This window comes from Odontesthes bonariensis, chromosome 23 (assembly GCF_027942865.1).
Source record: "Odontesthes bonariensis isolate fOdoBon6 chromosome 23, fOdoBon6.hap1, whole genome shotgun sequence".
Taxonomy (NCBI): Eukaryota; Metazoa; Chordata; class Actinopteri; order Atheriniformes; family Atherinopsidae; genus Odontesthes; species Odontesthes bonariensis.
Window position 1 is genome coordinate 32,055,279 of NC_134528.1, and position 24,618 is coordinate 32,079,896.

The window sequence follows — 24,618 nt, forward strand, 5'->3', positions numbered from 1 at the left end:
GCTGCCCCAACAGATTCATGTGTTTTGAAGGCGTGGTTTCGAGGGGTGGGCTGAAGGGAGAGACAAGGTTGTGTATTTTCAAAAATATAGCTTGCAGGAACCGTTTTTCCAAGATCTCAGACCCCACCTTTAAGGTGACATAATATCCCCTCAGGGGCTGTATAAAGATAATACTGAAAATGTACAAAATATTAAAAACACTAACATGTCCCATTGACAATCCCATTCACGCTGAGTAAGAGTCACACTTAAAAAAATATTGCACATGATATTGAATTATTGCACATTTGAAAAATATACACATTTATTGAGTATATAAATGTGTAAATATACACATTTATATACTCCAGACCAGTTGATGGCGGTAGTGCACCAAGGCATTGCTTCCCAGCCGCCCCTGAAGTAAAAAGAAGTCAACAAAGGCGCCTTCATGCCAGCCAGAAGAAGGGGGAAAGAAACGGCTTAGATAAAAAAAAAAAAAAAAAAGAAGCAGACTAATGCATGAATATAGTTATACATCGGTTTCGTTGGACTATCCGCCCGATTTTCAGCGCTTTGTTTAGCGAGTATTACCAGTGACATGGCTCCGCATAGTTTAATGACAGCAACTGTTAGCCTGCTCGCGAGGTCGTTCAGTGTGCTCTCGCACACGAGCTCTGCAGCGAGGTAGCTAACCGAGTCCAACTGTCCTCTGTTAGCTAGCGGGGGCTTTATGTAGAAATGTTTTAAAAAGCCCTCCGTGCTGGGGAAGGGAACGAGACTGTTACAGGCACTTACGGAAAGTGGTTGTATATTAAACATGCACTATATTAAAAAGGAAATTCCAAACAGTAATAATACCAAGAGTGAAAAATTAGTTCCAGAAGGTGAACAGGCTGATGCAGTGCATCTCCTGTGGTCCCTGGGTGGTTGCAGCAAGAGATGAGATGGTGTCCTTTAACACGTGCAGTAGCAGCAGCACACAGCTGGCAACTTTAAGTGAAACTTCAATAATACTTAGAGATAATGAATAGCTGACCTGGGCTCTGTGAGCAAGAGGAAATGAAACGTGTTGAAAAGTTTGCATTGGTGGGGATGAGGGAGTTCATATTTCAGCAGGAATTCACCATTGAATTGTCAGATTTGTGAATGGTTTCTTTTAAAGCTTTCGTCATTAGAGAAAATAGAGGCTTGTAGTATGTGAAAAAGTCACATTTAGTATATGGTAACATGTTTGTCTTGTTTTTAGATGTACCGGTGTCTTCTCTGCTTATGTCAACCCGGTGAAATATTTGACCTCTCAGACCAACGGTCCTCCCAAGAGACCGCTGAACGGATATATGAGATATGTTATGCAACAGAAGCCAGTCGAGACCAGACAAAACCCAGGTAATCTTGCAAACTGTAATGTTTTATCAATGTAGCTTACATGTTTTTTTTTTCTTCTACCTAAGAAAACACACAGAGAGAGAAAACCTATCAGCAATTAAGCAATAAATAACTGTTTTCAATCCCAGGTGACCCTGTAGACATGTATGGAAGTGTGGTTTTCTGCACATAATCTGCCCTCTCCCTGGTTTCTTATGTTGCTGTGTGTAGTGTGTTTCTTGGCTGCAGCCTTTGGGTAGTGGATGAAACTCTGAATTTGGTCAAATAGTCCATTCAGGTTAGGGTGGTTTATCACAGAGTGAAAGGATCATTTAGTAATCTGTTTTATATGCTTTTCCCCCTTTTTTTAATGCACTGACTGGATGACACTTTAATTTCATTGTACACACTACAATGACAATAAAGATGATTGATTGATAAATTGATCTAGAAGTATCTTTCAAATTCTCTAAATGCTAAAAATGAAGCCTCAGTGTTTCCGTTATTGTGTACTGTAGTACAGAAAACAGGAGCATCCTTTATGAAAGGTGAGAGATATCTGTCCTGCAAATCAAAGCGCTGTTCGATTCTTTTTATCCAGCAGTACTAACTGGGATACATTTAAATATATACAAGCACAGGAGGGGGAGAGTGAATAGGTATGACTTCATCTTCCACTTTTGTTGCTTTTTCTTTTCTTTTCTGAATTACCAGCCTTGATAATGAATTAATATTTTGTTATAATGTATTATGATTATTGTATTATTATAATAATAATAATGTGTTATTATGCTTGTATAGGAGGAGGATGGTTATTCAGCTTTTTATTTGGAAATAAGAAAAACATATAAAAAGAATGTACACTGCCCACACAAAAAAAAGTCCCACACCGTTTGTCTGGAGCGCCTTTAGCTCTGATTCCAGCAACATTGGCTGTGGCATCGCTTCCATAAGCTGCTGCCATGTCCCAGCATTCATTTCAGTTCATTTTTCACCAACATCTTGTAGTGATGATGGGAGAGTGGGACGGCTGGACTAAAGTCTTCTGCAGCACAGCCCAAAGCTTCTCAGGGGGCTTCAGGTCTGGACTCTGTGGGGCCAACCCATGAGTGAAATGATGTCTCCTGCTCCCTGAAGCACTCTTTCACAATGTGAGCCGATGAATCTGGGCATCGTCTTCTTGGAATATGCCGTGCCATCAGGTAAGATTCCACTGATGGAATGACCTGGTTATTCAGTATGTTCAGGGAGTCAGCTGACCTCAGTCTGTGGGCTCAGAACCTGGCTGAACCTGGACCTGACTACCTGATGCAGCCCCAGGTCATAGCCTGCCCCCACCGGCCTGTACGGCAGGCACCAGGCATGATGGGTGCAGCACTTCATCCGCCTTTCTTCTGACCCTGATGCGCCCATCACTCTGGAACAGGATCAATCTGGACTCATCAGACCACCTTCTTCCATGGCTCCAGGGTCCCATCTTTATGCTCCCTCTTTTTTCTGATTAGCCTCACTGATCAGTGGTTTTCTTAAGGCCACACAGCTGTTTAGTCCCCATCCCTGGAGTTCCCTTCTCATTGTGCATGTGGAGATGCTCTTACTTTCACTATCAAACAGCCCTGAGTTCTACTGGTGTTTTTCACCAAACGTTTAAGTGATCGGCGATCACGATCACTCAAGTTTTTCCTTTTTTTGACCACATCTCCTCCTCAAAGTTGTTGCTTTCTCACTGTCCTTCCAGTTTTTAAGAACGCGTTGGACCGTTCTTTACCCAACTTGAGTAGTTTCAGCATTCTCCTTCGATGTTTTCTCTGCTGGATGCCTGCCAATAGTTTGACCCTTCTGAAACAGATGAAACATCTTTTCCTCGACCACAGGATGCGTTTCCTGACATGGTTGTTGAAGAAATGAGAAGCTGCTCGCTGCATCGCTTCCATAACTTGTTGCCAGCTGAAACATAATCCTCCATGCAGTAATTGTCCAATGGGAGGCTCCTACCTCTCTGCTTCATTAAAGCCAGGAGGGGACTTTTTTTTGGACGGGCATTGTATACGTGTGTACATCTATATGTATGTATATGTATATGGATGGATGGATGGATTTTCATTAATTCATTCTCAGGAGCTGATTCTCAGTGAATTCCAGCGTGGTACCATGATAGGATGCCACCTGTGTAACAAGTCCAGTGGTGAAACTTCCTCACTGATAAATATTCACAGTCAGCTGTCAGTGGTGTTATAACAAAGTGGAAGAGATTGGGAACGACAGCAGCTCAGCCAGGAAGTGGTCGGACACGTAAATTGACAGAGCGGGTCAGAGGATGCTGAGGCTCATAGTGCTCAGAGGTCGCCGACTTTCTGCAGAGTCAGTCGCTCCAGACCTCCAACCTTCATGTGGCCTTCAGATTAGCTCAAGAACAGTGTGCAGAGAGCCTCATGGAATGGGTTTCCATGGCAACTGCATCCAAGCCATACATCACCAAGTGCAATGCAAAGCGTCGGATGCAGCGGTGTAAAGCACACCGCCGCTGGACTCTACAGCAGTGGAGACGCCTTCTCTGGAGGGACCAATCAGGCTTCTCCATCTGGTAATCTGATGGAGGAGTCTGGGTTTGGCGGTTGCCAGGGTAATGGTACTTGTCTGACTGCATTGTGCCAAGTGTAAAGTTTGGTGGAGGGGGGTTATTCTCCAGGAGCTGGAAGAATGGTCAAACACTCCCATAAACACTCCTAAAGCTTGTGGAAAGCTTGGCCAGAAGAGTTGAAGCTGTTACAGCTGCAAAGGGTGGGCCGACGTCACATTAAACCCTCTGGATGAAGAATGGGATGTTACTGAAGTTCATATGTGTGAAAAGGCAGATGAGTCAATACTTTTGGCAATATAGTGTGTGTGTATATATGTATATACAGTGCACAGTGAAAATGAGTACACCCCTGTTGAAAAGTAACATTTTGAACAATATTTTAATACACACACAAGTTATTCCCAAAACGTGCATAGAGTAAGTTTAATACAACATCTGTTCAGCTTACAACAGAAAAGAAAGGTCAATAATATAACTTAAATGACATATTTGTCCATTTTTGTGAAATTATGCTGGTGCAAAAGTGAGTACACCCCTATGTTAAACTCCCTGAGAATGGGCCGTGTTGGCCCGAAATGTCATGAAATGAAAAGGCATTAAAAGGGAGGTCATCGTTGTGCGTTTCATCCTTGCCTTATATTGAAATTTTACATTTTGAGTCTGCACCAGGCTAAAAGAGACATGTGAGATTTGACTGAAATCCTATGGAGAGTATCATGATCTGCTTCAGTAGTCACAGTACATGTTGACAAGCATGTTTCTTTTGGTGAAATTCAGCTTCCTACTGTTGATGGCATCCATACAGCCCCAAACCATGTCACTCCCACTACTATGCTTGACTTTAAGCATGGGGCACTTTTCTTTGTACAAATCACTTTTTACCACCACACAGGCTTGACACCATCGAAAGCAAATTTGTTCATCTTGGTGTCATCAGATCACAGGACATGGTTCCAGCAATCCATATCCTTAGTTTGTTTGTCTCTGATGAGACAATGATAAACAAATTTGCTTTCGATGGTGTCAAGCCTGTGTGGTGGTAAAAAGTGATTTGTACAAAGAAAAGTGCCCCATGCTTAAAGTCAAGCATAGTAGTGGGAGTGACATGGTTTGGGGCTGTATGGATGCCATCAACAGTAGGAAGCTGAATTTCACCAAAAGAAACATGCTTGTCAACATGTACTGTGACTACTGAAGCAGATCATGATACTCTCCATAGGATTTCAGTCAAATCTCACACACGTCTCTTTTAGCCTGGTGCAGACTCAAAATGTAAAATTTCAATGTAAGGCAAGGATGAAACGCACAACGATGACCTCCCTTTTAATGCCTTTTCATTTCATGACATTTCGGGCCAACACGGCCCATTCTCAGGGAGTTTAACATAGGGGTGTACTCACTTTTGCACCAGCATAATTTCACAAAAATGGACAAATATGTCATTTAAGTTATATTATTGACCTTTCTTTTCTGTTGTAAGCTGAACAGATGTTGTATTAAACTTACTCTATGCACGTTTTGGGAATAACTTGTGTGTGTATTAAAATATTGTTCAAAATGTTACTTTTCAACAGGGGTGTACTCATTTTCACTGTGCACTGTATATATATATGTATATACACATGGTTTTCCAACAACTATCTTTTAATTTTACCCAGCAGAAATTAAATCTGTTGAGATCATCAGGAAAATCGCCCAGCAGTGGAGAATGATGAGCCCAGAGCAGAAACAGGTATGTCAAACTCTCCTTTTCCATTCTTTTCCTTTTGGTTTTTGGTTATGCTACTTTTTTTTAAGTGCCAAATTTGTGCAGATACTGATAAACTCATTCAATATCTTCTTTAATCATACTAGGCAGATTTAGGCAGTCGTTTTCTGTGACTAAAGCTTATGGTGGTCTCTCTCCATTCTAGCCTTTTCAGGAGGCCTCTCTCCAGGCCAGGGAGGAGTTCAAGGTTGTCTTTCAGAGATACCAGGCCCAGCTGACGCCAGCACAGCTCCAGCAGCAAGCCATGGAGAAAAGGCAGAGGTTGGCCAAAAGAAAGGCCATCCGAAAGAAGAGGGTAAGAGTAGTAATAGTAGATAAAAATAGAGCTCATATGCGGGTCTATTGATCAGAGTAGTCTGATACTGCTTTAGATAATCTGTTACCTTTAAATTAGTACAGTTAAGGTTTTTATACCTTCACAGAAGATGCCAGCACGCGTTCTCAGCCCCCGCAGATTGCCACATTTTTAACACAGATGGACATATATACAGTCCCCAAAAATCGAACAATTCATTGGCTCCTGGTTACCTCCCTTTGGAGATTTTTTTCTTTTTTCGCATGGTCAACTGGAAGGAGGCCTAATGGCAGACCCAGACCTTGCTGGAGGGTTTATACAGCCTTCTGGCCTGAGATTGTCTCAGGATCCCCTAGAACGAGCTGGAGAATGTTGCTGGGGAGAGGGATGTCTTGGTTTCCCTTCTGGACCTGTTGCCTCCACAACCTGACCTAAGTGGAAGAAAATGGATGGATGGACAGCATATGTTGCATGTGACTATGGCTACCGGCAGGAATGACTTCCTGTCCCATTATTTGTTGTAGCAGAGCTGTAGGCACCTTTGACTGAGAACATTTTGCCATTTCATCACTGTATTATTGAGTAGTTGGTGTGTAGTATTTTTCATTCTGTTCATCAGCTCGTGCAGAATTCCAGATCAGCCCCCAGATCAGAGCCAGCCTTCTTTATCAGTTTGTTCAGTTTCTCTGGACTCTGGCTCTGATGCTGCTGCCCAACAGATGCTGCAAAGCAGATTGTTCTCTCCACCACAGACTGATGGAGGATATAAAACATCTTGCTGCAGACATTGAAGGACCTAAGGTCTCTCAAGGGTTAATCTACTCTCTTCTTTGTTATAGAGAGCCTCTGTGTTGCATTTCCAGTTCAGTCTTTTATCTGTAGCCTCCCGCCTTGTCTCCTGGCATAGCATTGTGTTTGATTTATTCCTGGTCTTGATATGACATTTGTTACGAGCTATGTAAACAAAACCAAACTGAATTGAATTATATATTTTTTGCCATATTGCCCAGCCCTAGTCAGTAGTATCAAAAGCTGCACTGAGATCTAACTGGACCAGCACAGTGTAGTGTTACTTGATCAAAAATAAGGATTTACCAGAAGTTCTCACTGTCTCAATAAACCTTATTCAACCTCGGATGTAGGGCACCACCTTAAAGAAGGAAAACACAGAATCTTATGTCTTCCGTCTCATAAAACATTTGTCTCGATGATTCTGAAAACACCACAACTTGTTAAGATATGCGGATTAAAGATATAACAGACTTATGATATAAAGACATCAAATAACACATAACATGTCATATGTAGTGATTATAAGTCTAAAAATTCAGCTGAATATCTGTAAAGTTATGACATACGAATAGCGAACCCAACAATGTTATTTTCCTGTGTTAACCATGGAGTACAAAAAGATACAGAAGGGACATTGGTTAACAGTTGCATTACTGCATATAACTTGTCCAGTTTACTAGTGGATTTAACTATTCAACACTACACACCACTAGGGGGCAATGTGGCTCCATAGGCGGGTTAGTCACTTTTCCAATATGATTATTTCTTCGTCACACTTTGTCACAATCATGGAAGAAGTCTTTAAATGCATCTCGTGACTTTGCTGAGAACCTGAAAGAACTTGTACAAAGATATCAAACAAATTTAATACAGTTTTATTAAATACAATATATTGTGTTTTATTAAACACATTTAATACAGATTCGGCTGAAAGTGAATCTAACTGAAGTCATTTCAGTTCTATTTAGGCATCTGGTTCTCTCTTTTTTTTTTTTTTTTTTATTTATTTATTTTTTACTTTTTTTATTCGAGAGAATGAGCATTGATCAATATTATTCAACATACATATTTTTCTTATTTTCTTCCCCCCACCCCACCATGCTGTCTAAAAATAAACATAGTGAGTGAAAAGTACACCCCAAGTGTTACACTAGAAAAAAAGTTAGACGTGAAAATATACAAGATTAAAATAATAAAAAAGACAATAATGATACAAAATAAAAATAATTAAAAAAAATAAAATAAAGAAAAAGTGGATATTCAGGACAGTACCAATAGGCTATTTGCTTTCTTTAATTGTCACTACACAGGTCTTCTGAGGTCTCTGAGTCTTCATTCCTGCTTACTTTTCAATCATGTGGGAGGGCTTCAAGCTTCTCAAAATAAGATAAAAGTGGGGCCCAAGTTTCATGGAATTTTTGGGTCGATCCTCTTAGGCAATATTTTATCTTTTCTAACTTAAGGAATAGAGTCAGGTCTTTCAACCAGGAGGAGGCTTTGGGTGGATGTGCTGATTTCCACTAAAGTAGGATTCTTCTCCGGGCAAGGAGAGTTGAAAAAGCAAGCACATTTTTAATTTTATTTGTCATTGGTATACCCTCCCCTGGGACTCCAAATATAGCCATTTCAGCACTGGGTTGGATATCTCTGTTAAAAGCTTCAGATAATGTTTGAAATATTGTAGTCCAAAAATGATATAGTTTATTACAGGACCAGAACATATGGGCCAAGTCGGCCTTTGCTATATGACAACGCTCACGTTTCACTGACATTCGGATAGATCTTAGAGAGTCTGACTTTACTATAATGGATACGATGGAGAACCTTGAACTGAATTAAGCCAAGGCGAGCACACAAGGTTGACCCATTTACTCTATATAATGCACTATCCCAGGTTGCATCGGAGATATTCCAAGTTCTCCTAGGCATCTGGTTCTCTTATCTGGGGGGAATGAGGGTAAAATGTCAACTTCGATTTATTGGTAGGGAATGGGTTAGTCTCCCATTTCTCAAAAAAGGGTCCTTTGTTTGTTCATCTTGAGTTGTTAATGCATCCCTCAAGTCTGTTGCTAAATCCACTCCCGAAAGCTTTCATAGGCCGAAGGTCGTTATAAATTAGGCGATTTCAGTCCCTTTCTTTGTGTAGACTTCCACATCTGGTCCTTACCCAGAAAAACATCCCCCACAGGAATGCTTGTATCTTCCAAAGGTTTTAAGGTATATTAATTCCACACTGGAGCTTGCTACAATAGACATTCTAAAACAAGACTTTTCGTATAAGCTGTTGTTCTGGGTAAAAAATAACTATTTTTTTCTAGAATTTTAGAAATAAAAGGTATGTTGGATATAGGTCTGTAAATGCATAAATATCAGGGTCAATAGTTCCCTAACAGTGGTGTAATTACAGGTAGCTTAAAGGCCTGAGCTACATAGTCCATGGAAAGAGACTGATTTATTTGCTCAACTACAGAAGTATTGATCAGAAGTACATCCTTAAACAGTTGACGGATAGGAACCAACTGACATGTTCAATTTAGGCAAGTCAATGGGAGAAAAGCAGTTAAAAAGGCCTTTAAAAACGATCTCGATTCATAGCAGCAAAGAAAGATTGATTTTTTTTTTTTTTTTTTTTTTTTCCCTTTACAGACAAAATGTAATTCTACACTGTTACGCACAGGGGGGAATATAATGATGAACAGCATCATGGCTCTGAGTCAACCTGGCCACAGTAATAAAAAGAAACCTAGGATTGTTTGCATGTTACTTGATTCGCTGTGAATGGTAGGTGTAGCTTGTCCTGTGTCAGGCAATTTTCTGTTTTGAACCAGTCTGGCATAGTCTTCGAATTAGATAAAATGCCATTTCCTCTGAGTTTTCTCTAGTTTGTTTAAGGTTATGCAAAGGGCGATATCAGACACAGACATAAAACTTTTTTTTTTTTTTTTTTTAGTAGAGCAAAAGAGTCTCGAGCTGAATGTTGAGAAGTTACCATATTGTCTTCCCTGTGATCCAATTGTGGGGGATTAAAGTCTGGGGAAGAGTACTCCACTGTACTCAAAGAAGGGGATGTAGGAAACATTGTTAACAATAGTTCTTTAAATGGAATTTAATTGTAGACTTGCCTTGACAGCATCTTCAAAACCTTCACCTTTATTATTGAATGTTTTCAGGAAATGGTTGGACTAAAGAAAATTTTTAGGAAATTTCACCGGATTTTCCATTTCGGTGCCGTATGCCAAGACAAGATTAAGTGTGTGGTAGCAGCAATTTGTACATTGTCACCATATAAGAAAAGCCAATTGAATGCAATACAGGGGCTGTCATTGTCACACATGATAACAACTTTTTCAGAAATGAAAAACTAATTCAGAAAACTCATATTTAAACTCTTTAGACCGGATGGATGGTAGAGCACATATGTGGGGGTGTCAGGCATTTTTTCTCTTTTTCATTAAGTAAGTATTTAAACTTAATGGGATGCTTCAGCTGAACATTGCTTAAAGAGTGTACAGATCATTTTTTGTGTTATTTTTCCCTCGACAACCAGGTTAAAGTGTCCATCCATCCATCCATCATCTTCCGCTGGTCCGGGGATCGGGTCGCGGGGGCAGCAGCTTGAGCAAAGAGACCCAGACGTCCCTGTCCCCGGCCACTTCCTCCAGCTCTTCCGGGGGGACCCCGAGGCGTTCCCAGGCCAGCCGAGAAACATAGTCTCTCCAACGTGTCCTGGGTCTTCCCCGGGGCCTCCTCCCAGTGGGACGGGCCCGGAACACCTCACCGGGGAGGCGTCCAGGAGGCATTCTCACTAGATGCCCGAGCCACCTCATCTGACTCCTCTCGATGCGGAGGAGCAGCGGTTCTACTCCGAGCCCCTCCCGGATGACCGAGCTTCTCACCCTATCTCTAAGGGAAAGCCCAGACACCCTGCGGAGGAAACTCATTTCGGCCGCTTGTATTCGCGATCTCGTTCTTTCGGTCACTACCCACAGCTCGTGACCATAGGTGAGGGTAGGAACATAGATTGACCGGTAAATCGAGAGCTTCGCCTTCTGGCTCAGCTCCTTCTTCACCACGACGGGCCGGTGCAGAGCCCGCATCACTGCAGACGCCGCACCGATCCGTCTGTCAATCTCCTGCTCCATTCGTCCCTCACTCGTGAACAAGACCCCGAGATACTTGAACTCCTCCACTTGGGGAAGGATCTCATTCCCGACCCGGAGAGAGCATTCCACCCTTTTCCGGCTGAGGACCATGGTCTCGGATTTGGAGGTGCTGATTCTCATCCCAGCCGTTTCACACTCGGCTGCAAACCGCTCCAGTGAGAGCTGAAGGTCACGGCCCGACGACGCCAACAGAACCAAATCGTCCGCAAAAAGCAGAGACCCGATTCTGAGGTCGCCAAACCGGACCCCCTCAACGCCCTGGCTGCGCCTAGAAATTCTGTCCATAAAAATTATGAACAGAATCGGTGACAAAGGGCAGCCCTGACGGAGTCCAACCCTCACAGGAAACATGTCCGACTTACTGCCGGCAATGCGGACCAAACTCTGACACCGGTCATACAGGGACCGAACAGCCTGTATCAAGGAGTCCGGCACTCCATACTCCCGGAGCACCCCCCACAAGAGTCCCCGAGGGACACGGTCGAACGCCTTCTCCAAGTCCACAAAACACATGTAGACCGGTTGGGCGAACTCCCATGCACCCTCCAGGATCCTGCGGAGGGTATAGAGCTGGTCCACTGTTCCACGGCTAGGACGAAAACCACACTGCACCTCCTGAATCCGAGATTCGACTATCCGTCGGATCCTCCTCTCCAGTACCCCCGAAAAGACCTTACCAGGGAGGCTGAGGAGTGTGATCCCCCTATAGTTGGAACACACCCTCCGGTCCCCCTTTTTAAAGAGGGGGACCACCACCCCAATCTGCCAGTCCAGAGGCACTGCCCCCGATGTCCACGCGATGCTGCAGAGGCGTGTCAACCAAGACAGCCCCACAACATCCAGAGCCTTGAGGAACTCAGGACGGACCTCATCCACCCCCGGGGCCTTGCCACCGAGGAGTTTTTTGACCACCTCGGCGACCTCAGCCCCAGAGATGGGAGGTCCCACGTCCGAGCTCCCCAACTCTGCCTCCTCATCGGAAGGCGTGTCGGTAGGATTGAGGAGGCCCTCGAAGTATTCCCCCCACCGACTCACGACGTCCCTAGTAGAAGTCAGCAGAGCCCCGCCCTCACCATACACGGTGTTGACGGTGCACCGCTTCCCCCCCCCCTGAGCCCCCGGATGGCGGACCAGAATCTCCTCGAGGCCGTCCGGAAGTCGTTCTCCATGGTCTCCCCGAACTCCTCCCAAGCCCGAGTTTTTGCCTCAGCAACTGCCGAGGCCGCGTTCCGCTTGGCCTGTCGGTACCCATCAGCTGCTTCCAGAGTCCCACTGGCCAAAAAGGCCCGATAGGACTCCTTCTTCAGCTTGACGGCTTCCCTCACCACTGGGGTCCACCAGCGGATTCGGGGATTGCCGCCACGACAGGCACCGACCACCTTACGGCCACAGCTCCGGTCGGCCGCCTCAACAATGGAGGCACGGAACATGGCCCATTCGGGCTCAATGTCCCCCACCTCCCCCGGGACATAGTTGAAGCTCTGCCGGAGGTGGGAGTTGAAACTCCTCCTTACAGGGGATTCCGCCAGCCGTTCCCAACAGACCCTCACAATACGTTTGGGCCTGCCAGGTCTGACCGGCTTCCTCCCCCACCAGCGGAGCCAACTCACCACCAGGTGGTGATCAGTTGACAGCTCCGCCCCTCTCTTCACCCGAGTGTCCAGGACATACGGCCGCAAGTCCGACGATACAACCACAAAGTCGATCATCGAGCTGCGGCCTAGGGTGTCCTGGTGCCAAGTGCACATATGGACACCCTTATGCCTGAACATGATGTTCGTTATGGACAGTCCGTGACGAGCACAGAAGTCCAACAACAAAACACCACTCTGATTCAGATCGGGGGGGCCGTTCCTCCCAATCACGCCCCTCCAGGTCTCACTGTCATTGCCCACGTGAGCATTGAAGTCTCCCAGCAGGACGAGGGAGTCTCCCGGAGGAGCACTCTCCAGTGCCTCCTCCAGGGACTCCAAAAAGGGTGGGTACTCTGAACTGCCGTTCGGTGCATAAGCACAAACAACAGTCAGGACCCGTCCCCCCACCCTAAGGCGGAGGGAGGCTACCCTCTCGTCTACCAGGGTGAACCCCAATGTACAGGCGCACAGCCGGGGGGCAATAAGTATGCCCACACCTGCTCTACGCCTCTCACCGCGGGCAACTCCAGAGTGGAAGAGAGTCCAACCCCTCTCGAGGAAAAGTGTGACCATGACATCCCAGCTACAGAGGGTAAACACAAAACGGGTGTTGAAAAACAGAACAAATAAAGGACAGCCAGATGTTTTGGTGTGGGGTGTTGTGCTGCACCACCTGTGCAGCACCACCTGTGCGGCACCACCTGTGCGGCACCACCTGTGCGGCACCACCTGTGCGGCACCACCTGTGCGCGGTGGCACCACCACCTGTGCGGCACCACCACCTGTGCAGCACCACCTGTGCAGCACCTGTGCGGCAGCACCACCTGTGCGCGGTGGCACCACCTGTGCTGCACCTGTGCGGCACCACCACCTGTGCTGCACCACCACCTGTGCGCGGTGACACCACCTGTGCAGCACTACCTGTGCAGCACTACCTGTGCAGCACCACCTGTGCGCGGTGACACCACCTGTACGGCACTACCTGTGCAGCACCACCTGTGCAGCACTACCTGTGCGCGGTGACACCACCTGTGCAGCACCACCTGTGCGCGGTGACACCACCTGTGCAGCACCACCTGTGCAGCACCACCTGTGCAGCACCACCTGTGCGCGGTGACACCACCTGTACGGCACTACCTGTGCAGCACCACCTGTGCAGGACCACCTGTGCAGCACCACCTGTGCAGCACTACCTGTGCAGCACCACCTGTGCGCGGTGACACCACCTGTACGGCACTACCTGTGCAGCACTACCTGTGCAGCACCACCTGTGCAGCACCACCTGTGCGCGGCGGCACCACTATGTCAGTCATGTCACGTGCGAAACAATTCGTACCGGTGCTTTTTCAGTGATCAACAAGTCCGCTGTTATTCATTTGCATACTCTTCTCTGAAACAAACTACATATGCAACATAATGAACCACAAATTTGCTGTTTCCATGGTTTCACTGTGACTTTTAATTACAGACAGTAACTGTAGCTCTGTATTTCTTTGCATGTTTTGGCTGGAATGAGATATAAAATAATGCTTATGATGCTGAACCATGGCAGCGGGAAAATTGTTTGCATGTGGGTGCAACTTATTGAGCTTTCCAAATACCAAGAAATGCCTGTGCTAAGACCCCAAATCCAGATGAGTTGAAGAGAAGATGTTGAGGATAAAGTAATGTTATGGAATTTTAATAAATTTAATTTTCTTTCCGAGAAAGATATGCAATGATCCTTTCCCTTTGAAAAATAATTAAGAACCTTGTTTCCTCTTCTGAGAAGTAAACATTTTCTACGTGTGTGTTCCAGGAGTTGACCAGCTTGGGGAAACCCAAACGCCCTCGCTCTCCGTTTAACATCTTCATGTCGGAGCATTTTGAGGAGGCCAGAGGAGCCACCACTCCAGTAAGAAATTCTGTGTGTGTGTGTGTGTGTGTGTGTGTGTGTGTGTGTGTGTGTGAGAGAGAGAGAGATAAAGTCTCTGCAAGTGAATGACACGTCAGATCCAAATTTTGTCTCTCAAAGTTATGGCAGAAAAGTGTGTAATGGATGAATGAAGTCTGGTAAAAGAAAAACAGAAAAGAAACAAATAACTGAAACATTACACGAAGACAAGGCAAACATGAATGTTGGGTATCAGTCATGTAATAATAGATAATGTAAATGAAGATCATTCAAGGAATAGTACTGAAATGATGCTGCTGTTGATCTTTCAGGCAAAAATGAAGTCCCTGTTGGAGGACTGGAGGAATCTATTCAGTCATCAGAAACAGGTTTGCCACAATCATCTTTTTCTTTCTTTATTAGCTATCAAGAGTATTGACTGATACTGGGTACTGATTTCCTCTTTCACTTAGGTCTACACACAGCTTGCTGAGGATGACAAAATTCGTTACAAAAATGAAATGAAGTCATGGGAGGACCACATGGTGGAGATTGGACGAGAAGATCTTATCCGGGAACAGACCCTGTCTAACAAGAAAATGCCTGGTGCTAAAACTCCAGTGGTCAAGAAAGAAGCAAAGAGTGGGAAGGCAGTGAAGAAAGTCCCAGCCGCACCAAAGTCCAAAGCAACCAGCAAAACTACAAAGAGTAAAGCTGGCAAAACGCTCCTCAAAGGCTCCACAAAGAAAAAATAAAAGGCATTTGTCCAATTTGTTAAGATGAGTGTTCTGATGACTTGTGGCCGTTCTCTGCTTTGTTTGATTTTAAATTTAGTTTTTCTTTTTTCTTTTTCAACTCCAACTTCACAAAGTTCCTCAATGTTCTCTAGCTTGAGCAGGACAAAGCTTTCACATTATTATGACTCAACCATTTCCTATCACATTAGTGTCTTTGTACAGTGACAGTTACAACAAATAAACCCTAAGTAAGGGATTTTTTCAAATGTACACCTGAGTTTATGATCATTCTCTTTTTTTTTTTTAATCTTTTTTTGGGCTTTTTATGCCTCCAATGGACAGGAGAGTTGGAGAGAGACAGGAAGCAGGGGGCAGAGAGAGGGAAGACATGCAGCAAAGGGCCGTCCTGTGCGGACTCGAACCGGGGCCAGCTGCAGCGAGGACCGCAGCCCCTGCACATGGGGCGCCTGCCCAACCCACCACGCCACCAACCGCCCCAGTTTATGATCATTCTTTGTGCATTTACAGTCATGAACCAATAATATCCACATTAAGCCTGGCTATGTGCGAGGCTGTGTAAGGCTTTAAACTCTCCCTTTAAGCTTGAATTGTAATTGAGTCGCTCACGGCGCGCATGGCGCGTGACGTCAAAATGACGTATTGCCGCCTGGCGCGCGCCAGCCTCCATTACCACGACATTTCATGCAAACCAAATGTAAAAATAACGATGTCTATGAGTATACTTCTGATAGCTAATGGCTAAAAATGTAAAAAACGTTTAAAATGCTGTTATTACATTAACTTACCAGTAATTGATCTTGACGAACAATTGAGATAAACGGAACTCCATCCCTTGTTTGGAACTATTGGCGTCTCCATAACCCGGAAGTGTCGTCCGCCATTTTTTTTTTACAACGGGAGTCAGGAGTGTCGTGTCGTAACTCTGTGGTTTGGTGGCGTTAATGCTCTAATTTGAAAAGAAGTAGAAGGAGAAGAAGAATAAGCGGAAGAATAACAACGACGACAGGGCAAAAACATGGCGGCTGACGATGTGGGTATCTTGTCATAATATCGAAAGTTTTCGTCATTGGTAATGGAAAAATACATTTCTTTACAAAAAACCCAAACTGCTTATTTCCTTTCTCTTTTAGCTTGACTCAGAAGTTTTTGAGATCAACGATTTCACCACTGCCTCGGAATGGGAACGGTAGGCGAGCCTTCCATCTCTGGTTGCAGAAATGACTTAAACCGGCGTAGTTGTAGTGTTCGAAGTACAGTGTGAAGTAGGGAATTGTAAATCTGAATTAGCTCAAGTTGGCTTGGGTCGTAATCTCCTAAAGTAAATGATCAAGACTTACCATCTACACGGTGGCTTCTGGAGAATTGGGAGAAAAGAAATGAACCGCAATAACAGAATATAACTAATTATTTTTGATTAAGTTCACCAAAAGTATCTAAAAACAGATATACATGTGCTTTCTCATAAGTCATGCCAAGCCACTGTATTTCAGCAGAAATATTGTATTTACAAAATGATCTATCTGATTTTGTCTGTATTTTCCTTCAAGCTAATAGTTTGATTTAAAAATGTTGAGAGCATGTGTGAGTTGATAACATTTACAGCAATGCTGGCAGAATGTAATTATTCAAACGGAAGTATAGAGAAATCCCAGTAGAAGTTTTGATTGCAGAACATGTGAAGGGCTATCTGTACAATGTTGGTTTTCTACTTTACAGTCAGCTGAAGAGATATCAGGAAACAAAGAATGAGATTCTTCAAAAGGTTGATAGTAAACAGAAATCTTGGTTACACTCCTAATTATTCTGCCAGATTAAATTCAGAAATGGACTGTTGCGCTTTTCTAGTATTGTTGAGCACTTAATGTACTGAACACAGTACGGAGTACTTTTCTCTATCACACATTGGAGGCAAGGTGGGATTCAATATCTTGTCCAAAGACACTTTGATTTGTGGTCTGGTCAATCGAACCACCAACCTTCTAAGTGGCAGACAACCGCGCTTACTCTAAAGTTACAGCCAGAATATTAGATTAAATTATTAACACCCTTTAGGAAGGAACAGAACCTGAAGGGCATAGTGGCATCACCTTTTTCAACTGGAGCTGAGAGCATCTGTTGAGCATCTGTTGAGCATCTGTTGAGCATCTGTTGAGCATCTGATCCTGATGCAGCGAGATGTTTGGCTTGGGTCGTGCTCGTGGCCCCTTTTATCTCTCTTCTTTAATTTTTTTGTTAATGATAAGCCATGTTCAGCTGATTGATGCTGTCTTGTAACTGTGTATCCCTGGAAGCAGTGTCTGCATACAGCCACGATGAAGTGTAGTTAGCAACCTGGCTAAAAGAAAAGCCAGAATAAGCTAGATAGCCTTGCTAAAAGCTGTCATCAAACTTAAAAACGCACTGCTATCAATATGTAGGAATGGAGTTCAGCAAGCAATAGATACCGGTCCAAAGTGAGCTACTGGGTCTAATTCTGGAAGTCAAATGCTGGGCGAGGCAATAACAAGATTCAAGATAGTTTTATTTGTCACATACACAATCATACACAGTACAATGTGCAGTGAAATTCTTCCTTGTCCTGCTACCAATAAAAAGATAATTAAAATTAAATATCAAATATGAGTAAAAATGAATAAAAAATATAAAATAAGAATAAAGAAAATGTATAAGGTATCTGAAATATACAGTATTAACAGTATTAACAGTATTAACGGATAGAAGTGGAGTCCAGTGTAACGCTCAGTGTTGAGCAGACGGATGTCCTGGGGAAAGAAGCTTCTCCTCGTCCTCTCAGTGCTGCTTCTCAGGCTGCGGAGCCGACGGCCTGCAGGCAGCAGGGAGAGGAGCGAGGGTCCGGCGTGGTGTGGCTGCCTGAGCATCTCTCAGCTCTCCACCTGCATCGTTTAGCATAAATGTCCTGCAGGTTGGGTTGGGTTGTTCTGATAACAGGAGCGATAGCAGACGGGTCGTGTGCTTCGTAATGACATCACAGTGCAAGTGGATTAATTAATCATCAGCATTTGTGAGCACACTATAAAAGCAGAAGTTTAGTCAGTTTGCTGATTATTTGAGAGTGGGTTAACACAATGTCAAGGAGGAAAGCCCGCATGAGTCTTCAGTGAAAATCACACAGGCGGTGTTGTGCTGTGGTGCGTCATATGACTCCAGTCCAGTGCCACCAGTAGCACCAATAGGAAGTGTTGATTGGGATTGGGTCTAAAATACAAGTTGATGGTTTAAAAGAAGTTATCGTTGTGGTTAGTTTGGAGAGTTTTAAATACAGACAAATCCGGTTCTAAAGATACTTGTTGGGCCTGAAAGTCTCTGAAATAAGGCCTAACATAAAGGGGAGGTGGATCTGTTTTGTACAGCAGTTCCTTGAAAAATGGAAAAGTCCTGCTTAGAATGACACAGCACTTCACAGAAGCAGGGAATTCCCATTTTGTTGAACCTTACATTGATTAGTATTTTTGGTTGATCAGATTCAGATGACTTCTTAGTTAGTTTGTTCAGTTAGTTAGTTTTGTCAGGGTTGGTTTAACTCATTAATGCTTAGATGTGCATGAGCAGCTGATATCTGCCAATGAGAAAAACTCTGATCTGTACTTTAAGGTTTGTGTCCAGAGTGGAGGAAGTGCTAAATGACTGGAAGCTGACTGAAAACTCTGTGGGAAAACAGTCTCCAGAAAAGGTAAACTGTTGTCATTGATTTTGAAATATTCATCTGAATAATGTCAATTAGTACTATACTGACATGAATTAATCATGTGGTTATGTTACATGATTTGAACACAGGGTGAATACACCAGTGGTACTTGGGGAGAAGAGTCTAAGGATATCACTTTTGCTGACTTTAAGTTTTACATAACCCACTACTTTCTGAAGCAAGACTGTAAAGACGATGGCAAGGACAGACGTGAGGAAGGTACAGTCCAGTCTGAGTGTGCCACACTCCTGTCCTGTCCCAGCTGTTCAGTTAAATCTCCAGTAAAAACTCACTCTGTCTGTGCCCTAAACAATGCACGCACCTGACATCATGAATGACACGAAAACATATTTTTTATATTCCAAAGGGAGATTATATTGTTGGAATTTTTTTTTTTAAACAACCATCATAAGATTTCATGATGAATAGTGATTGGTGTTAGTTAGTGGCGTGGCCTCACAGCAGGGTTCCAGGTTCAACTCCCGGCTGGTTCTGTCTGTGTGGAGTCAGCATGTTCTCCCCGTGTATGCGTGGGTTCTCCCCGGGTTCTCCGGGTTCTCCGGGTTCTCCGGTTTCTTCCCACCGCCCAGAAACATGCATGTTGGGTTAACTGGTGACTCTAAATTGTCCTGAGGAGTGAGTGTGGTGTGTGTGGTTGGTTGTCGGGTTTGTCTCTGCGTGGCCTGTGATTGACTGGTGACCCCTCCAGGGTGGACCCCGCCTCTCGCCCATTCAGAGCTGGGATAGGCTCCAGCCCCCCTGCGACCCTGAGTTGGGTTAAGCGGGTGTAGAAGATGGATGGATGGAGTTATTTCTGCTGGCAGGAGGGAGCTCCTGCATCCCCATGTGTTACATCATACTGAACACTCTGTTGTTTCAACATGATGTTATGTAGAGATTGGGCAGTATTGGTCTTTGTTCAGTAACTTATGTAGCATTCTTCTTTTAACAATCAGGCCCAGGGGCTCTAGAGAAGTTCCCAGCACAGAAGCAGCCTTCTTTATCAGTTTGTTCAGGTCCACAACCTTTCAGTCTCAGAAACTGTGGTCTGTCAGGTCGTCAGTAATCCACATCCAACCTATCAAGTTGAATCTGATATAAAATAAATTATATTCTATGACAATTCAATTCATATTATGTTCAGTTTGGAAATGAAATGCTAACATTTCATCAGTTTCTGATATAGTACACCATAGTTGATTTTCTGTATAATATCATTCATGTTGAATTCCTACATGTGCCTGAGGACATTTAAATGCCATCATTTGATGCCCTCGGGGTGGAGAGAGACACAGACAGATACCTCTGGACTACTATAAATGGGTTCTTGGTTACCATAGTGATCTGGCTTGGTAAAAAGACTGTTAATGTACATGGACCTCCACAGATCAGAAATAACTTATTGGTCCTGCCAGTTGTGTCCACTGAAAAAAAAAATCCAAATAGTTTCTTATCTAGTTTTTCAACATGTTGTAGACAAAAAAGAAGTCATTTTAGTATCACATACAGCCTCCCTCTCTGTGGGTGTAGATGTGAACATCCACAGCAGAAAGGTCCGCAGAACACGTGTTAGAAAGAGACGCTTGATGTTGCACTGATAACTTGTCAGTAAGATAGGAGATGCAATGTTTGACATAACTTTGCTTCTTGTGCCCAGATGCTTTACCCTTGGCAATGCAGGACCTTCTGTATATGAACAATGATTTTCCTCCTCGAGCCCACTGTTTGGTAAGATGGTGAGTTTATCACATTCATTCCCCTTTCTTTCATAGGCAAACTAGGTGAATAACAAAAATCTGGTAAATGTTTGCATGTAGTAGTTGGTTTAATACCTTTAGGGGGCTTTTAGCTCTTCACTCTTCAATTTTTGTGCTGCCTTGAGACAGTGTCACTGAGCAAAACGCGCCCCATGTATCCACACCAACACTCCACCCCTTCTCACTCCCTGGCTCACTTGTCTTTGTTGTATTGTTCTCATTTTTACAGGTAATTAAATTTGGCTTAAAGCTGGATGTATATCGACATTTATACCAGTTTTTATATAATTTGTAGAATATTCTGCTTTAATTAGGTTTGTGCTAACAGGTATGGCATACGAGAATTTGTGGTTATCAGCCCTGGAACAAACTGTGAGGCCATCATCAGTGAGTCCAAATGCAGTCTGCTTCTCAGCTCCATCTCCATTTCTCTGGCCAGCAGTGGTTGGTGAGTCACTTTCATCACTCACAGTTTTACTTATGCTTCCCATAAATGTATTTCTGTGTTCATCCATTGATCAGTCAGATGACAAAGTTGCAGTCATGGTAAAAATAAAATAAGCCCATGGAAATTGTTAGGACGTGGATTCAGAAGTTGTTATCACTCTTTTTAACAGGGTTTTCCACAATAATGAGGAGTATGGTCTGATAGTGTCCCAAAAAGAATAAATCTGTAAAAGAATAAGAAAATAAAAAGAAATGTAGGCCTAGATGTATGGCCCAAATTAGGCCAACCTGCATCGTGATGCAATGATGGACAGCTTCTCTGTTGCCATGTTTAAAATGTGGATCATATTGCTCCTATTAAAATTGTCAACACATGTGGGCCACCAAAAGCACCTTGGGGAAACAGTGAAACAATCAAGACAATGGGCAGAAAGACAAAATTATTACTAATTGATTTTGAGATCAAAGAAATCTAATTGCCACACAGTCTTACATTTCCCAGTTGATTAATAATAATCAGTATGATCCTGCCTTTTTTTTCTCTGCTGTTATAAAAGTAATTAATCCCACACCAGTTGAATTAGTCTTTACAAACAGTTGTAATAACTTCCTGTAATAACCCATCTATATCCATCTTACCTTCCAAGCTCAACGTCCACCTAAGCCACCTGTAAATTCCAGAGATCTGGAAGATGTAAATCATCACATTAAGTCCTGCACCTCTTTACTTAATCCTATTCTCACCAAATTATTCAAATATGTTTGCTTTTTAATTTACTTAGAAAATATAGATATAGATTGTACTCTCCACCACAGACTTATAGAAGATATGCAACATCTTAGTGCAGACCTTGAAGGTCCTAAGTTACCCTTGAGATGTACAGTCTGTTCTGTCCCTTCTAGAAGGTGAACCCCCATGTTTCTGTATTTCTTTTATCCACAATAATCTCTTTTGTTTTGTTTGTGTTCAAGATGAGATGATTGTTCCCTTTCTCAGTTACACAACCCTTCAGTCTCACAAACTGTGGTCTTTCAGTTAGCCGCTAATCCATGCAGTGGTGCATAAATTCACCTGGATTTTAGACATAGACGGGTTTTATTTTCATTCAGATATACAAGTTTACAGAATGAAATTTCAATGCATGGCTCCAACAGTATAAAGATAATAAAAATAACAACAGCGGGCAATGTTGAAAAGTATTGTTGATAGATCATTTAGGCTATAGACAGAATAAGGATAATATAATTTAAAAATAAGATAAAAATATGTATAAAACAGAAGATGAATAGAAAAAGCCGAGGTCAAAGTGAAAAACTGAAAAGGTGTCGGTGCAGTGTAGTGTTTCTTTGTTATTTCCTGTGGAACAGTCTGGTTGCATGGGGGAGGAAGCTATTCTGGAACCCGGTGGTCCTGCACCGAATGCTCCCAAACATTTTCCCAGAGGCCAGCAGGTAAACAGTCTCTGGTGGGGGTGTGAGGCATCACGGATGATGTTCCTCGCTCGCCTCACACGACGCTTCAATGCAATGTCCTGAATGGGAGGAAGAAAAGTCCCTAGGATCTTCTCTGCTGTCCTCCCCACCCTCCTCACGTTCCTTCAGTCAGAGGCCCTGCAGCCTCCCCACCACCCAGAGATGCAGCTGCGCAGGATGCTCTCTATGGTGCTCCTGTAGAAGGTGGGAGGATGGGTGGGGGCAGCAGGAAGTCTGCACCTCCTGCTGCTGGGCCCGCTTCAGACCAGGTGAGGGTGTCTGTGACCCCCCAATAACTTGGTTCTGTTGACGACCGCCACAGCTGTGTTATTGATGAGGAGAGGAGCGTGGCCGGGCTGCTTCTTCCTGAAGTCGATGATGATGTTTTTGGTCTTGTCCACGTTCAGGATCAGGTTGTTCTCCCAGCTGCTTCACCTCCTCTCTGTAGGCCATGTCATCGTTGTCCCTGATGAGGCCCACCACTGTTGTGTCGTCCGCAGACTTCACAATGTGGTTCGTGGCAGAGCTGGGGACGCAGTCGTGTGTCACCAGGGTGACCAGCAGGGGGCTCAGAACTAGGGGTGTAAACCGGCACCTTCATGACATTTCGATTCGATTTAGATTTCATAAGCCTTCGATTATTTTTTGATTCCTCGGAATTCCCCACGATTCGATACGATTTGGTTCTCAATATTTTTCACATTTTATATATATAATAAGTTTGAAATAAATCAACAAAAATATAATTTGCCTTTTATTGAGAATACAGAAACCATATTCTATACACACTTCAGTGCTTACTGTGCAGGTCCAGTATAGCCATTTGCCTATTCACTGTATAAAAAAAGAGAAAACAAAACAAAGACTGACCTACAGTCCACAGTTCAAGTAAATCAACACTGCAATTTTCTTTCATACAAAATTGATCACATTTTGAAAATATCCTCTGCAGTAGGTGAACTCACTGCAACAAAAACTCCACAAATGCTTACAGCCCATAAAAGAAAAAAAATGCATTTGCATTCTTCGGAATGTAGGACTCGCTGAAATGTTGCCGCGAGGGGCTGTTGTACCTCGGCTCAAGGACTTCGAGCAGATATCTAAAGCCTTGTTCTCTGCAACACAATAGGGCCTCATGTCTTTGCACATAAAAAACGCAACGGCCTTGGTTATGTTTTTTGCCCTTTTCGAAGTTGCCGACAACTTTTGAGGGAGAAACGTTGTCAGCGGCGTTGTTGGTCTTTCTGTACAATCGGTCTCAGTGATACCATGACGCCTTTTCAGGTGTGCAGATAGATTTGATGTGTGGTGTTTGATCTCAGCCTGACAGCCTTTGTCTCTGAAACATCTCTTACCATTATTCCTCCTGTTTTTCTGAAGCCAAAATATTTCCAAACCCATGACTTTAAGCCGACAGGCTACACGAAGGGATGCTATCATAGCTCTCTCTTGTTCCATGCAAAAGCGACCAAGGGCGGCCTGACCATGTTGAAATGATGCTCGAAGACGCTGTACTTTGCTTCGCCGTTCATCCGAGCCCTCTGGAAAACGGTCTGAAAACGACCCGTGGTGTGACTTGTAGTGTTGCTTCAAGTTGTATTCTTTCATAACAGAGGTGTATTCGTTGCACAGTAAACAGACCAGTTTAGTACTGGTCACAGCAGGCAAAAAAAAAAAAAATTTGTCTTTCCGTTCCAGAGCGAGCCGTAGGCCCCCATGGTGTAGGGGGCCATATCTGGCCCGCGGGCCGCTAGTCGAATAGGCCTGTCGTAGGGGCTATCCTGTAGTTGGTGATAGCCCGAATGCCTTGCCACATGTTCCTGGTGTTAGAGGGGTCGTGGAAAAAGTCCTGGATTTTCTTACCATGAGTACGCTTTGCCAGTCTGATGGTTGCCAGTTAAGGTTGGCTCTGGCTGTCCTCAGTGCCTCCGCATCTTAAAGGCCCAGACTCCAGGCCTTTAAGTCTGGCGTAGTCCTTCAGTCATTCAGGGCTTTTGGTTGGCTCGGGTCGTGATGTTTTTGAT

General features: G+C 43.8%; 2 protein-coding genes across 5 annotated transcripts in view; both read left to right on the top strand.

The window, feature by feature from the left end:
• Window positions 1-386: 386 nt before the first annotated feature.
• tfam (transcription factor A, mitochondrial) lies at window positions 387-15,460 on the top strand. Of its 2 annotated transcripts, none has more exons than XM_075457431.1 (7): window positions 387-666; window positions 1,229-1,368; window positions 5,587-5,660; window positions 5,842-5,991; window positions 14,379-14,474; window positions 14,786-14,842; window positions 14,927-15,460. In XM_075457431.1, the coding sequence occupies exons 1-7, from the start codon at window positions 581-583 to the stop codon at window positions 15,206-15,208; spliced, it is 885 nt and encodes a 294-aa protein (XP_075313546.1). In that variant the 5' UTR covers window positions 387-580; the 3' UTR covers window positions 15,209-15,460. The 2 variants fall into 2 exon arrangements, with proteins under 2 accessions (XP_075313546.1, XP_075313548.1); XM_075457433.1 differs by having other exon boundaries at window positions 388-666; window positions 5,590-5,660.
• Window positions 15,461-16,096: 636 nt separating this feature from the next.
• rab3gap1 (RAB3 GTPase activating protein subunit 1) overlaps window positions 16,097-24,618 on the top strand; it is an 85,729-nt gene continuing 77,207 nt past the window's right edge. For 2 of the 3 annotated variants that reach the window (XM_075458395.1, XM_075458396.1), the window contains exons 1-6: window positions 16,097-16,241; window positions 16,342-16,397; window positions 18,824-18,902; window positions 19,007-19,136; window positions 20,575-20,653; window positions 21,003-21,122. In XM_075458395.1, the coding sequence (XP_075314510.1) occupies window positions 16,227-16,241; window positions 16,342-16,397; window positions 18,824-18,902; window positions 19,007-19,136; window positions 20,575-20,653; window positions 21,003-21,122 (479 nt within the window). In that variant the 5' untranslated portion in view covers window positions 16,097-16,226. Of the gene's footprint in view, window positions 16,242-16,341; window positions 16,398-18,823; window positions 18,903-19,006; window positions 19,137-20,574; window positions 20,654-21,002; window positions 21,123-24,618 lie in introns of those variants that run through there. The other variant, XM_075458397.1, reaches the window with a different exon arrangement.

Bases quoted from the DNA above. Each gene is read 5' to 3' on its own strand.
- tfam (XM_075457431.1), top strand. From the start codon at position 581: ATGGCTCCGCATAGTTTAATGACAGCAACTGTTAGCCTGCTCGCGAGG. The intron at 667-1,228 runs GTAGCTAACCGA...TCTTGTTTTTAG, and splicing joins CACACGAGCTCTGCAGCGAG to ATGTACCGGTGTCTTCTCTG. The intron at 5,661-5,841 runs GTATGTCAAACT...TCTCCATTCTAG, and splicing joins TGAGCCCAGAGCAGAAACAG to CCTTTTCAGGAGGCCTCTCT.